Source organism: Alosa sapidissima, chromosome 17, assembly GCF_018492685.1.
Source record: "Alosa sapidissima isolate fAloSap1 chromosome 17, fAloSap1.pri, whole genome shotgun sequence".
Classification (NCBI taxonomy): domain Eukaryota; kingdom Metazoa; phylum Chordata; class Actinopteri; order Clupeiformes; family Clupeidae; genus Alosa; species Alosa sapidissima.
The window spans coordinates 2,066,776-2,082,965 of NC_055973.1; the positions used below are offsets into that span (position 1 = coordinate 2,066,776).

The 16,190-nt window shown below is 42.7% G+C and overlaps 1 protein-coding gene across 2 annotated transcripts in view; it reads right to left on the reverse strand.

Moving 5' to 3' along the window:
* Positions 1 to 395: 395 nt before the first annotated feature.
* fen1 (flap structure-specific endonuclease 1) overlaps positions 396 to 16,190 on the reverse strand; it is a 40,240-nt gene continuing 24,445 nt past the window's right edge. For both annotated transcript variants that reach the window (XM_042068071.1, XM_042068070.1), the window contains exons 10-12: positions 9,215 to 9,366; positions 6,563 to 6,677; positions 396 to 664 (exon numbers count right to left, since the gene is read on the reverse strand). In XM_042068071.1, coding sequence (XP_041924005.1) covers positions 587 to 664; positions 6,563 to 6,677; positions 9,215 to 9,366 — 345 coding nt within the window. In that variant the 3' untranslated portion in view covers positions 396 to 586. The remainder of the gene's footprint in view (positions 665 to 6,562; positions 6,678 to 9,214; positions 9,367 to 16,190) is intronic.

The window sequence follows — 16,190 nt, forward strand, 5'->3', positions numbered from 1 at the left end:
ACCAAAAGCTGCCCCTGCAATCTTTGCCCATATAAGGAGATCTGGGTACCAGGGTGCCAGGTCTATGGCAGCATATCTGATGGAGATATCTAAAAACTGTCCTTTCTGATCATCATTGTGAATATGTTGTGCTTCCCCTCTTCCATTTGCTTGTTAAAACTTTGCAAATGGCAATGCCTCTGCATCAACTGAGCATTAACAAACATATTTTGCCTGAGTATTTGATTAGATGAGAGCATGTCTAAAAGAGATATTTTTCTTCCTCATCTATTCTTGTAGATACTCGACTGTCCTTTCTGATCATACACACTTATCATGGATCATCATTTCAACTAAAAAAAACAAACAAACAAACATGGTAAACACAGACAAAATGAATAGAACCTACAAGTAAATACGCGCTCAAACTTTATTCAAGGTACACACACACAAAACTATTTATTAAAACATTTGTCAACACAAGTTCATTAAAAGGATATTGCAGCCAGTATTGCTTTGAATCATAAAGAAAGAGTGAAACGGAATTCAGAAAAAAGGAATAGAAGAATGTACTCCAATGATTTGTCCTCCTGCCTTCTTGACCCTTTTATTTGCCCTTCTTAAATTTACCAGGTGTCGCTCCAGTCTTCTGCTTCTTCTTGGCTGAGCCATTCAGTTGTGGCTCCTGTCAACAAACAGATACAGTACATTAAGAAAAGGCCATCATTTGCCAATGGCCAGGCCTCAGTGGCAGCCATGCTGTTGTTAACTTTGTAGTGATCATTTTAAATTTCTTGCAGTCATTTGACCGAATGGTGAAGGATAGTATCTCCAATTTTGAGTGTGTATACTAATACGTCAGCTCAAAGATTTCAATTTAATTTCACTTATAGAGCGGCAAAACATTACACATGTCTCATGGCACTTTACAGAGTTTGATCCCCGACCAGTGGGAATGGCTGAAATGTCCAGGGGTTGGTAGTAACGCGTTACAAGTAACGCACGAGAGGGGACTTCCGGGAATGAGGTGGGCTGAGTAGACATGTGACGAGCTCGCTCCCACAACCACGCTTCCAAATGAAGGACCTGGTCATTCGCAAACGAGACGACCTGTTCTATGAGGGCCATAAGATCAGCTTCTACGACGATTACAGCCCCGATTTGTTGAAGCAGCGCGCCGAGTTCAAGAGCTCCATGGCGGAGCTCTATCAACTTCGATACAAGCCGGCTCTCCTCTATCCAGCCAAGCTCCTTATCATTTTGCCAAGCGGTGAGCAGGCATGGCTCCTGTCTGCAACAGAGGCAGCCAAGTTTGGGGTATTTGTTTAATGTATTTTCTGTTAGGTTTCATTGTGTGCATTTTCTCACTTTTCTTTGCTTTTGGTTGCGTGCTGCTTCTTTTACCCAATATGTTTATCATGGCGACGGATCATTCCTCCCTCTCCTTGATGCTGGGCTGCAGGTGTGGGGAGTTGTGGCGATCAACGTAAATGATTGTTCCTTGCACACACCCTCAAAATAAGCCCATCATATACTTAAAGTTTAAACTCCTTGCCTACATCAGGTGGTGCATTAAGATTTCCTAGTTGGAATGTTAGAGGGATGAATTCTCCTGTCAAACGTAACAAAGTGTTAAACCATTTAAAATGTTTAAATACTAAAATAGCGTTTTTACAAAAACCCCATCTTAAACCATCAGATGCATAGGGGGTGAGTAGGCCGACTCTACCACTCCTCATTTTCAAGTAAAGCCCAGTACCATTCTCTGTGACCAACATCATATCAGATACGAACGGGCGCTTTGTCGTCATCACAGGTAAAATCGGAGGCAATAGCTTGATGTTGGCAAATGTATATGGTCCAAAGATAACTTTTTTTTTTTTAAACTTTTTTTTCTCTGTTCCTGACTTAAAGTCATACAGTCCTTTATGGAGCAATTCTCTCCTGTCCATAGCACTTCCTCCCGTATTGATTACTTTTTCATCGATAATAAGCTCCTCTCAGTCAGATTATGCTCGTACAGCCCCATTGTGATATCAGACCATGCAACAGTAGTTCTTGTCATCTCTCTTCCTGGCAGATCCGTGTCCCGTTCCCCCGGCACTTCAATTCCTTACTACTTTCTGATCCTAACTTTATCACAACAATTAGGAGCCGCATTGATCTTTTTATTATCATTAATGTTCCGGCGCCGTCGAGTGTGGCAGCCTACTCAGCAGCTCCGTGTCTTAGTGTTTGTTTCTACGTCTTTTGTTTACTTTTTACTTTGCAACTTTTTGGATTACACACTTTGAGGAGTGTTTTTATTCTATCCTATGGATACGGACATATTACAACGCTCCAGCGACAGCAAGCTTGTGTACACAAGGAACCAGCTGATCGCACTACGACGGAATGCTGGCTGTGTTCGCGACAACATTCCAGAGGAACTGTGGTGCTTTCGGGGTTGCAGAGCAGGAGTAAAAGTGAAGACGAGGCGTCGGGAGAAGAAGTGGAGATACAAGCCCTCAGTTCCATCGATTGTGATGGGAAACGTGAACTCACTGGCTAATAAGACTGACGAACTGGATGCCCTGGTAAGAAACCAGAAGTTGTACAGGGAATGTAGTTTGTTATGCTTTATGGAGACGTGGCTAACAAGCCATATCCCCACTTCTAACGTTGAGCTGCCTGGCTTCAGTGTAGCTCGTTTGGACAGAGACTAAACTTTCTGGCAAAAAGAAGGGAGGCGGACTGGTGCTGTACATTAACAATAGATGGTGCAATCCCGGACATGTAACAGTAAAGGAGACTGTATGCTGTAAGGATGTGGAGTTCTCGCACGCAATTGCCGTCTGTGTTTACGTTCCACCTCGAGCTCTCCCGGGTACAGCGTGTGACGTCATCCACTCCACAATCGCAAGGCTTCAAACCCAACACACTGACGCCTTTTTTGTGATCTCTGGCGACTTCAATCCCATAACACTGGATTCCACACTCACAATTTTTTACCAGTATGTTGACTGCCCTACAAGGAAAAACAGGACAATAGACCTCATGTATGCAAACGTGAGGGATGCATACAGTGCAAACCCCCTCCCCCCACTGGGATAGTCAGACCACAACCTCATTCATCTCAAGCCAATGTACAAGCCCAAAGTACAGAGGCTACCAGTTGCCACACGCACCTTCAGGAAGTGGACACCCGAAGTGGATGAGGCTCTGAGAGACTGCTTCGAGTGTACTGACTGGAGTGTGTTACAGAATGGAGAGGACTTAGGAGGTCACACAGTGCACAACTGACTACCTGAACTTCTGCATGGACATTGTTGTTCCCACCAGAACTGTACGCTGCTTTCCCAACAACAAGCCTTGGATAACCAGCAATGTCAAGACCCTTCTTAACAGGAAAAAGATGGCGTTCAGAGAGGGGGACATGGCAGAGCTGAGGCGCGTGCAAGGGAAACTCAAATTCAAGCTGAAGTAAGCTAAGGAGGATTACAGAAAGAAGGTGGAACAGAAGCTGCAGGAAAACAACTTGAAGGAGACATGGGACTGCATGAAGGTCATCACTGGCCTGAAGAAGAACAGCAGCTCTGTGGAGGGGGACCTGGACAGGGTGAACCAGTTGAACCACTTATACAACAGGTTTGACTGCCCTGCTCCAGCTCCAATGGCAGTGGTCTGTCCACCATTCCCCAGCCCCCACCCTCACACCCCCTCAATACCAGTGCAACAATCACCTCCATCATCACAGGCTATCGTACCCCCACCATCACTGGATTTTGCACCCCTCCCCCACATGGCGATCACGAACAATGAGGTGACAACGACCTCAGTCAACAGCCATCAGACACACAGATCCCAGATGCACCCCTCTCTCTCCCCTCCCCTTACACCTGTGCTGTGAGAATCATGTTCTTTCATTTCTCAAGTGCTTTTAACACCATCCAGCCCCTCAGATTGGGAGACAAGCTCTTGCAGATGGGTGTGGACGCTCACCTGGTAACCTGGATTACAGATTACCGATCTCTGACACTGTGATCTGCAGCACCGGAGCGCCACAGGGAACTGTGCTCTCTCCAGTCCTGTTCACCCTGTACACATCTGACTTCTGCTACAACACCGAGTCATGCCACATGCAGATGTTTTCTGATGATACTGCAATTGTGGGGTGGATCAGGAACGGGCAGGAGGAGGAGTACAAGAGCCTGGTGGAGGACTTTGTGCAATGGTGCAAACTCAATCATCTTCAACTTAACACTTCAAAGACCAAGGAGATGGTGGTGGATTTCCGCAGGTCTAAGCCCACTCTGCTACCAGTCCACATTGATGGGGTCAATGTGGAGGTGGTTAGCACCTACAAGTATCTGGGTCTCCACCTGGACAATAAACTGGACTGGTCAGCCAACACTGATGCACTCTACAAGAAAGGGCAGAGCAGGCTGTACTTCCTGAGGAGGCTGTGGTCCTTCAATGTGTGCAGTAAGCTCCTCAGGATGTTCTACCAGTCTGTTGTTGCCCGCGTCCTCTTCTATGCAGTACTGTAACTGTGGCCACACTTATACATTTTCTTTAAATAGTTAAATATATAGATATGTAGACTTTACTTTATTTCTGCATTGTTGCACTGTTGGACTTACTCATTTGCACTATCACCATGACCACTATCACCATTGCACTACCACCATGACACTCATTCACACAGAGCACCTTAGAGCACCTTACCATACCTTACTATGCACAGAGAATCATAGGCTCAGATTAAATCACCACTATGTGGATACTGTTTTTAGAATTGATTTAGATTAAGTGTTAGTTAGTATAATTTGTATTTTAGTATATTCTTTATCTTCTACTGTCCTTATTGCTTAGTTGTGTTTTTATATTATATACTTAAATTACTCTTTCTGCTGTTAAAGAATGTGTTTGTGTTGTCTGTATGTTGCTGAGACCTTGAATTTCCCCTGGGGATCAATAATCTATCTATCTATCTATCTATCTATCTATCTATCTATCTATCTATCTATCTATCTATCTATCTATCTATCTATCTATCTATCTATCTATCTATCTATCTATCTATCTCCACCAATGTTATCCCAGATGTTTCTATTTATTTCCACCAATGTTAACCCAGATGTTTCTATGTATTATTTGCTACAGTCCCAGTTTTGCGAGCTTGTGGCCTCTCACAGTTAGCAAGACGAATCACATTGTTACACTGGAAGAACCCCCGCGCTCCCTCTCACTCCCAGTGACTGCTTTTCAATCAATAGCCACTTAATGCTTATTCTGGCTATGACAAGATAGCCTACAAAAGTGTGTCAAATAATATTAAAGTATATTAAATAAAATATATTTGAATTGGGCTGTTAAAATGTGTTAGCTTATATTAACCTACAGAGGAGGAGAAAAGCAAACAAGCGTAAAGGATCAGGGCTCTACACTAACATTTTTTTCCAGGAGCACTTGTGCGCCCAAGTTAAAAAATGTAGGAGCACAGACAAAAATTTGGGCGCACAGTCAGTTCTGTACTTAACTTAAACATAATCTAACATTACACTGCAGCTAACACTTAAACATGCCAGTGCACCAACTGCGAATATTAAGAATGACTGACAACATTTAGGCTACAGGAAATAGGATTTTAAAGATCAGTGCCTATTTTATTTTCAGTCTCTTCTATTTTCCTACATTTTGTTAATGTAAAATAGTATAATACATTGCCATATTTGCATTTAGCCTGTATATCAAGTATCCTGCCAAATGTAGGCTAATTTATTTATTTGTGAATCCATCTGTAGCTAATCCAAATATGCCCACGGTGACCTATCTGACTGCATACTGCCTAAAACAGCTAACTACAACATTTTCTCATCCACAAAACCCAACATAGGCTAATCAAGGATATATATATATATATATATTTCATACTTTTACTTTTTATTTGAAATATCTGCATTGATGGGGGCAGTAGGCAAACGTTAGGCCTACTTTCGTTTTGCACTTCAGCTTGTATTCGGTGTAAACAAACAAGCATGCGTGGAAGCCTGGAGTTGTCAGTAGCGTTCTACCTTTGAATAAATTACGGGAAGCTACTTTTGTGCCTGTTCGCTACAGCTATATTTTGCATATTGCAGCCAATACGTCAACTGGGCTAAAAGGCATGTTAGGTTACCTTTTCTTCTCTCACTGCATTCTCAGAATCTCATCCTGTTCCTCCGATATCCGATGAATTCGGTGGATAGAAGAACTAATTTCTTCAATCTTTGCATCTTGGCTGGTTAGTCTAACTTCCACTTTTTCTGCATGCTCTTGGATTTGATAGAAGCGACTACTAGCGAGTCACAACGCGAAACTGCTAACGTTGATGGGAGGTGTAGTTTTTATGCTGCATTCGCGACGTGATTCTTTTGCACCAGTAACGTTTCTTGATGTTGCGGTGTATTTTGTAGACAAACATTGACATGGTTAGAAGTCATTCGCACCAGTGCGCCTAAATATTTTTTTGCACTCGCACGCCATCATTTTTACTCGCATGTGCGAGTGAAATGGGCGCACTGTAGAGCCCTGCATTCTTTCCCTCTTGCTTGTTACCAACCTTGCGTTTGGAGGACAGTGAGCCTGTCACTGTGAAGAAGGTATCCAGACGTCCCTGAGTGCTTCCCTGGCGACTCTTCATGATCTTCTTGCAGCCGTTACGTATGCGCTCCTCACTGCAGACACAACAGGCCACATAACAGAACTGAGGTCAGCCTCAACTTCCTCATCCATGACAGTGAGTACTACCAGCTTAACGACCACTCATCAAAATGTTACTGAATAAAGTCTGGAGTCATTGCTTTATTCTAAGAAAATGAATGTGCATTACTGATGCATTAGCTGCATTAGTATATTACTGATGACTACATCATTGTTTTATACAATGCTTAGCTAGACACACGTCATGAAATAATGCTGTCCACTTTACACCAAGGGCACAGTTCTTTTAAAGAATGTAAAAAGTGAGAATACCACCCTAGCAAAGCAGAAAAATATATACGCTGCCAGTACATCACCTTATATTATGGTATATCTGTCTATAAATGACTGGAACGGCTGTCTGTCTGTTATTCGCATCGCTCTCGAACCGTTCACAGGAGTCTTGCTATGGGCACGAGTAAATGCAGTGCCAAGTTTGACGTTGTTTGGATAAGTAATGCAAAAGATACCGTTAAATATATCGGTAAAAGAAGCACACATTGGCTTTCTCCGCTCTACTGTAGCCACTCCCCCTCTCACACAGCATAGCGCAGAACCAGAGACAGAGAGGGTAAGCGGAGTTTTGGCAGCACTGAATCAGGGCTGCAAGATGCAAGATATTTGGATGATCATCATGTCTTACCTCAACAATAAAGACTCCCTGTATGCAGAACAACACGCCAACAAACACGGGTATGCAGTGGCTATTCAAAATGACCTAAACATGTGTAAAAACTGACACTTAAAATAGCCCAGGCTACTTTGGACTTGAGACTAGGAATAAACAAATGATAAATTCCGACTGCAAGGTCCCAAATTGAAAAAAGCGATAGGCTAATGGTCCCAAATTTAAAGACGTTTCAGAATGCCACACAGCTAGACAACGAGTGTCAGACAGAGCGGCATGTCACTTACAGAGGTGTCAAGTAACGAAGTACAAATACTTTGTTACCTTAGTTAAGCAGACATTTTTGGTATCTATACTTTACTGGAGTAATTATTTCTTTCCTTCTACTCCTTACATTTTCATATAAATATCTGCACTTTCTATTCCTTACATTTTAAAAATAGCCTTGTTACTTCTATTTCATTTTGGCTTGTTTTCATTTCTTTCATTTCATTTCACACTCCAGCAAGGAGGTTGGTAGCCAGGAAGACCAGCCAACCCGTGTGCATCCCTGGAAGAACTTTTCAAACTGGTTGGACGCAAAATCAACTCCTTTCGGATGTGCTGATGCAAGCTCTGCGGATCCAAGTACCACGAGCTAATGGCTTTCAAAAACTCGCCGTCTAATTTGAAAAAGCTTATTGAGGTAAGCTGAGAGTTTGTTATTATCAGTCGATTATTGACACATTATTGTGGTAACCTAGTAACTTACTAATAGTAAATTTGCAATGTTTGCTATGGCTAGGTTGGCCAAGAGTACATGCCAAGATATACCATGGTTTGCTTGCTAGCAGTAGGTTATGATTCAATGTTGCAAGTTCGTTTGGTGGGCACTGTGTGAGATTTGAAATTCAACTTTAGCCCAACGTTATCTGAGCTTATATTATTGCTATATGCAATATTTGTAAGTTTATTGTGCAAAGCTATATTCTTAGTTGATTGATAAAGCATGTACTAAGGGTAGGCATGATCCTGTCTGTCTGTGTATGAGTGTGCGCGCGCGTCTGTGTGGGGCAGTCCCTATGGGTCCTTGTAAACAGGTAATTGGCCCAACAACCAACTATCAGCCAAATGTGCTTTAAAATTAATTTAGTCTGACTATCTCATCATTAATGCTACTTTTCAGTCATGCCAGCAGCTGCTTGTCCAAAGCGGTCCTAAAACAATATTCTGGTCTGCTCAACATGACTGCATAGACCAGTGAAACTGCTTCCTAATAGACTACCAGAGATTGTTGAGTCACAGCCCTAGGGCTACGGGTTTTCTAGGAATGGCATGTATGAACGGGCACAGCACTAGTAGATATAATGGCGCTCAAATTTGTAGTAAAAATGAAGGCCACAAGCAGGACAGGGATTGAGAGGGATTACGTCTGTAAATGAAAAGGTCAATTGTATTAATTTTCCAGGGTGCCTTATTTAAAAAAGGGCCATCAAAAATATAAAAATGTAAATAACAACAACTACTTGTTACTTGAGTAATTTATTAACAAAGTGCTTTTTTACTTTACTTGAGCAGATTTCTCAGATAGGAATAATTACTTTAACTCAAGTAATTTTTGAAGGGAGTAATTGTACTTTTACTTGAGAATAGATTTTCAGTACTCTACCCACCCCTGCTTATATCTTACTTATAGGCTACCAGAGATTGTTGAGTCACATCCCTCGGGCTACAGGTTTTCTATAGGAATGGCATGTTTTAATGGGCACAGCACTAGTAGATATAATGGCGCTCAAATTGGCTCAAATCTGTAGTAAACATTAAGGCCACAAGCAGGACAGGGATTGCTAGGGATTACATCTGTAAATGAGAGGGCAATTGTATTTATTTCCCAGGGTGCCTTACTTAAACTGTTTCTCGTTACACATGAACTTGATGAGTCCTTCCTCGTCTGGCTCGTTCCACTTGAGGTCCACGGTGGAAGAGTCCACCACCTCTGGTTCCAGAAAGAGCCTGCGGGCCTCCTTGTACAGCCAGTCTTCGGGTGGCGGGTATTTCTACAGAAAGCACCAGTCACACAAACATCAATGATGCATTGGCACTGTTAACCCAATAGATAATACTTTACAAAGAAAAATCAAAAGAATTGAGGCACTGCTGTACAAAAATAAAAAGCCTTTATTGATCAGTGGCTACATGCCAATGCATTTCGACTATTCAGCCTTCATCAGGGCATGTGGAAGAAGCATAGGTGTGCACATTTAAATTTTGTGAGCACAGGTAGAGAGAGGTGAGAGTGTTAATATTTTACCATTGCATGCCAAATATTTTAAATTAAGCAGGACAAATCAATCTCTGGGCCTGCTCATACAAATTTGACCACAATGAGGACAGTCAGTCACCTATGCCAGGCATGTGCACACTTAAACGTCAAAGGGGGCTTGAGCACCTAGAGCGGCAAAACATTGCACATGTCTCATGGCGCTTTACAGAGTGTTAAACAATCAGAGAAGGCCCATGAGTAACAGGGGCGAGGAAAAACTCCCTAGAATTGGAGAAACATGTAGGAAGAAACCTCGAGCAAACTCAAGGGCCTGACCCATCTGCCTAGGGTCAGTACAGAACAGTAAGGCCCGTTTATATTAGGGGTCGACCAATTATCGGCCTGGCCGATTATTAGGGCCGATATTTAGCATTTTTATAATAATTGGTATCGGTCATTTTTTCCACCGATAAGCCGATATTGAAATGGATAAAGAATGAAACGCGCTACTTTGTTTGTAAAGCGTCTCTCACTCCCTGAATTTGCTACTCTGTGGTCAAGAGCATTGTCCCGTCCACTACACCGTCTGATTTGTTAGTTAACACGAATGCAGCCAATCAGGATCGAAGACTGAACACAGACAAAGTTTAGGATTCTCACTGAGGCAGACTGGGCTTCAGCTGTAGCCTACGGAGCTATTTTTCGAAGGTAAGGAAGGTAGCCTACATTGCTGAAGTTGCAGTGAATCACAATCATCTACACTGAAGTCACAAAAACACCACTTTGTAAGCTATTGTCTCTTTGATCCGGATCAATAAGTAAAGCACCCACTTCCTTCATTTAGCGAATTCCCGATTGATGCACGTTACTGATGCTGTTTACTAGTTATCCCACAAACTCGGGTGCTGCGCGTCGGGAGTTCTCTGCCTCCGCCTTGTTCGTTAATTGTGAATAACGGGACACCTCGGCGGACATAGTACAGAGAAGTCCTAAATTATGCGATAGCGAACGTCAAAAAGTTAATTGCTCCTTTTTGAAACGGACTGTCAGAAAAGACTACATGCACCCAGGGCCAACCGTAATTTAATCCGACCTGAACAAAATCGTGTCCTGAGCTGGCTATTAACGTGCCTTTTAGGCTCTCAAAAGTGTAGTTTATAGCCTACATATGGACACAAATTGCATGCTTAAATAGCCTAAAAACTATTTTAAAACTGTTTTGTTAAACTATTCAACTGTAACACTTGCCATCACGCATGCACCTCTTCCTCTCCCTCTCGTGCACTCACACACACGATGGCAAAGCATCCTCTTTGTGACAGGTCCCTTAACAAGCACATAGCCCATTGTGCAGGCCTACTCTATGAAAATAATTGCGATCACTCAGCTTTTGGATTAACATGATACACAGGATTTACACTTGCAAAGTGATGCAAGTTGATAGACAATTGTGTATCAAAAGAAGAAAGAAAAGTTTGCATAATTAAATTATTTTGAATACATTTTTTGCAGCATATAGCCTTTACTATCTACCCCCCTTTTTGACAACTGACATATCGGTTTTCGGCCTCCTGTTTTGGTAATAATTGATATCGGTATCGGCCCTGAAAAAACCATATCGGTCGATCCCTAGTTTACATGATAAATTAATAAGGTGTAGCGAAAAGAACATGGTGTTTAAAGCCACCTAAGGTGTATGTTACAAGGTGGTGGGATGGTTACATATCCAGTATGATAATGCATGAATCTTATTTAGTGTCAAAGAGTTCAAATAGTCCAGTGTAGGAAATTAATTGTCCAAGGGGATTAGGAGTCGTCATAGGGCAAGTAGTGGGTTGTTAGGCTGAGCCCCTGCCTAAAATCTCTGCGCACACCCCTGACCTATGCAATTGACCAACATCGCCATTAGAGGGCACCATTTTACCTTTGATGTTATAAATAGGGTTGGGTATCGTTTGGGTTTTATCCGATTCTGGTGCTAAATCAATACTTTTAAAACGGTGCCTGAACCGGTACCGGTCTCATTGCTCCCACGCATAATACATTTAAAATGTTAAAACAGCTTGCCATGCCACACAAGTAAGCTCTGCTTTCAAGTTTACCCAGTGTAGGCGGTTTGCCATGAGGTATGTTAAAACCGCTTGCCATAGAACTGCCAGTCATGGACAACGGCATTTGCAAGCAAGCTATTCTAACAGGGACTCTACTTTCCAGTTTATTCAGTGTGTTCCCAAATGCTCCAAGGAATTTCATGTCTTCCCCCATAACACGCAATAGTTTTGAACATGTTAGGCTACATGTCGGTGTTGAAGTGTTTAGATTCCCAGCGCTAGTAGGCATTTTAGCAGCAACTATGGCTACGCGCTAACACCAGTCAGCTGAGTTTAATTAGCGATAACATACAGATATGGTTCCGTAGCCTCTTTGACAGCTCAGTGACATCAGGTATGTAACCTACATATTTATGTTTTTGCCAGCTAACTTTTAACATGATCTTCATATTCATTGTGATGCTATATGGGACTCATGCGGACTTGTGCGCTATGCACAAATAGAATTCAACAATGCATTTTGCCCAAGAACCCAGACTTGAGGATCAAATGGCTTCAGTTTATTTTTTGGAACAATGCCACAGGCTTTGCAAAAAGGTTGCTGTTGAAGCCTGGAACAGGCCACCATCGCAGTCTACGACCAGTGCCTGTAAGTAAAACATAATTGTCAACTCAAGGAAGCGCAGGTTTAATGAACTCGCTAGCCTAGCAGGTTTTATTTATGCACATATAAATTGGACAATGCTAGCACTCGCTAGCCAAGCTAAGTTCATGCCATGAAGCTAAAATTAGTTGATAATGGCAGTCATGTTATGGACAAAACCTACTAGCTGTTAGCCAATCAGAGTCAAGCAGCTTAGCTCGTTGAATATTAATGAGAACTGGCGCAAATCGAGCGGAGTCTTCATGCAGGCTTTCAATACCACACTAGAATGGCTTGAAACAAGGTAACGAAGGCATGTTTTCCACAAAAAATGTTAGAGTCCATGGTAGAACTTCAGACATTACCACAAAGTAATGAAATACGTGTGGCAGGGGATCTTTAAAAGAAGCCAGAGGTCCTCATCCTGTTTGATTTATCAGCTGCCTTCGGTACTGTTAACCACTGTATCCTTCTTTCCATACTCTCAAACATGGGCATCTCTGGCTCAGCACTTTCCTGGTTTGAATCCTACTTCACAGACTTGTTCAATGTGTTCTGTCTAGGACAACTGTCCGCATATCAGTACCTATCCACAGGCATGCCCCAGGACTCGGTGCTAGGGTCCCCTTCACTTTGCTATTTACACCACCTCACTGGGTCCAATTATCCACTCGCACAGCTTAGACTAGCAGTCTCTGAAAGAAGATCTAGATGGATGGGGCCAGGCTACAAGACACATGTTTCATACACACGTATCTGTTCAAAAAGTTCAAATTAAATATACACATTTACCAGATATTATACGTGTCCATTTACGCCAAAGCATAGGGTCCCATTGTATTTTTTCACTGCACAGTGCTAGTGGCACAAGGTGTTTATTGGTGGCTAGTGACACCAGAGGGTCAACTGAATTGTCAAACAACTGATAAAAGCATCTAGTACTTGTAAATTACATTTAATGGTGATTTCTGTCTATTTATTGTCTTTTGTACCTTTTCAATTTCCGCCTACATTCCATGTATGTTGAAGAATATGTACCGGTATTTGCTACATACTCATAAATGTGATACTTCATTATATGAACCAACTACCTGTGGACATACAGTCCACATTTGGAGAGTATCTGATCATTATTTCCAAAGATATATGGAACAAAGCAAATAATGTCCTTTTTTCAGAATCCGGAATTTTCACAAGTTCCGGTTTTGGGGAGGATTGAAATACCATCCAAAAAAAAGTAGTTGTGCAGTAAAAAATGTTTATTTTTTATAAACTAGACATATGAAAAAGATTTAAAAAAAACATGGTTGTTTTGTTTTACCTCAAGTGGAGGTACCTCAACTTTTGAGGGCTCTGTTTCCTTTACTATTAATTCTCAACTCAAAAACCACTACGTTAGATGACAAATGTGTGTAGGGCAAAACACAACACAATACACTCAGTTTTTCAGTTCATTCCTCGTCCACAAATCCCTCAAATTCTTCATCTTCAGTGTCCGAGTTTAACAGTTGGGCGATTACGGCATCCAGCATGCCGGGATCCCTCTCGTCATTATCCGAGTCAGTGTCACTGTCGCCGCTGTTACCTGGCAGTTCAGTGATGATTCCGGCCTTCGTGAAAGCTCGGACCACAGTTGAGACTGATACCTTAGGCCCAGGCATCCACGATCCATTGGCAGATAGTGGCGTTAAGTCGCCCGGCGCAGTCTCCCCGTCTTGGTGAATGTGTGTTCGCCTTCTGTCATCCACTGCTCCCATGAAGCTCGCAGTTTAGCTTTGAACGACCTGTTGACACCAATATCTAGCGGCTGGAGTTCTTTAGTTAATCCACCCGGAATGACGGCTAGCACCGAATTAGTTTGCTTCACTTGGTTTTTGACAGCATCGGTGAGATGGCCGCGCATGGAGTCGTAGATCAATAGGGATGGATAGTTGTAAAAAAACAAAAAAAACAATCCAGTCTCTTGACGTAAATTTCTCTCAACCATTCACTCATCTTTTCCTCATCCATCCAGCCCTTTGGGTTAGCTTTGATGATGACGCCGGCTGGAAACTTTTCTTTAGGCAAAGTCTTCCTCTTGAAAATGACCATGGGTGGAAGTTTCTGGCCATTAGCCTGGCAACTGAGAACTGCAGTGAGGGATGACTTCTCGTTTCCTGTGGTGCGTATAGACACCGTTCTGGTCCCTGTTGTCTCCACAGTGCGGTTCACGGGAACATCAAAGGTGAGAGGAACCTCGTCCATGTTGGTAATGTGCTCTGGCTGGATCTTCTTTTCAGTGATCTTGTTTTTGCAGTATGCGCGGAAAGTGGCCAGCTTTTCTTCGTAATCTTTTGGCAGTTGCTGCGAGACTGTAGTTTGTGTGCGGATGGAGAGATTACGTCTTTTCATAAAATGAAAGCACCAAGAAGGCCCGCCACGAAAGGCATCGATATTCATGTCCCGTGCTAACGCTGTTGCCTTCAGTCGAATAGAGACGCTTCTACCTGCTGCTCTCTGTTCAATAACCCACAATAACCTCGCTTTGTTCCCTTGGAAACTCTGTGTGGTCTTCTTTACTTGACGCAGCTCATCTTCTTGCTTCCTCCTCTTCCATACCATTGATTCATTAATGTTAAATTCTCTCGCAGCTGCTCTATTCCCATGTTCTACTGCGTGACTGATGACCTTGAGTTTGAATTCTGCGTTGTAAGTGTGTCTCGACAGGTGCCATTTTGGGGTCTTTATACACACACTGTAATGTTATGGTGAAGCACGTGTATAAGGCCTACTCCGCGACGCCCCTGACTACGGTAGCCATAACAACCATAAATATAGCTGCAAGCAGCAATGCGGGGGCCTAGCAGTGCGCTATAGCAGGAATGGCGTTGCCATGGCATGAGCAAGCACTCACAGCAAGTTTGATTGCAATTGGATAAAGAATGGCTGAGAAATAAGATCATTTACTTTGTTACAGCGCCCCTAGAGGCCAAATTGCCCCAATGTCTTTGTGAGCTCTCACAATCAGCTACCATGTCCCTCTACCAAGTTTGGACTTCATACACCAAAGTGTTGAGATGTGAGCTCACTTTCCTTATTACAGCACCTCTAGAGGCCAAATGAGACCACTTTCCTTGCATGTCCTCACAATCAGCTAATATGTCCCTGCATCAAGTTTGGACTTCATACATTAAAGAGTCTTCAAGATGTTAGCCCACCTACTGTTTTGCGGCTTCATCGCCATATCGTCATGGGCCAATAAAGTGGAATTTGAAAAATAGGACAAGTATCGTTTGTGCGGCTCGGTCTGACAATCATCTCCGCCAAGTTCCGTGAAAATCGGATGAAATTTGTGACCGCTGAAACGGTCAATAGTCACATGCATGAATGCAATCTAGTTTTGACCCATTGGTGGCGCTAGAGTGTTGGGCATAGAGTTCTGTAAATTGGTGAGAGTGATCATGGGACAGTGCTGAATCAGTGTGCCGAATTTCATAACTTTAGACCCAGCGGTTCAATTTTCGGCCAGATTTTGACCTGTTGGTGGCGCTAGACGGCTGGGTTTAGAGGTTCGTAAATGAGTGTGAGTGGTCAGTGGAGTGTCCCGAAACTTTCTGCCAAATTTCAGCACTTTTTAGCCAGGCGTTCTATGGGCTGCCATAGACTCCAATGGCGGAAGTATAATAATAGGAAAAGCTAGTAACTCAATGGGTGCCTTCGCAGCTTCGCTGCTAGGCCCCCAATTTATCCATATATAAGGTGCTCCGGATTATAAAGCGCACTGTCGTTTTTTGAGAAAATGAAAGGCTTTTAAGTGCGCCTTATAGTGCAGAAAATACGGTATTAACGGTATATACGGTAATATCTATGGCGTGTGGGTTAATATAAAAAATTGTCTCTAATCTCAAGTCTCTTGAGCTAACCTTGAGATGTAACCTTGAGGTG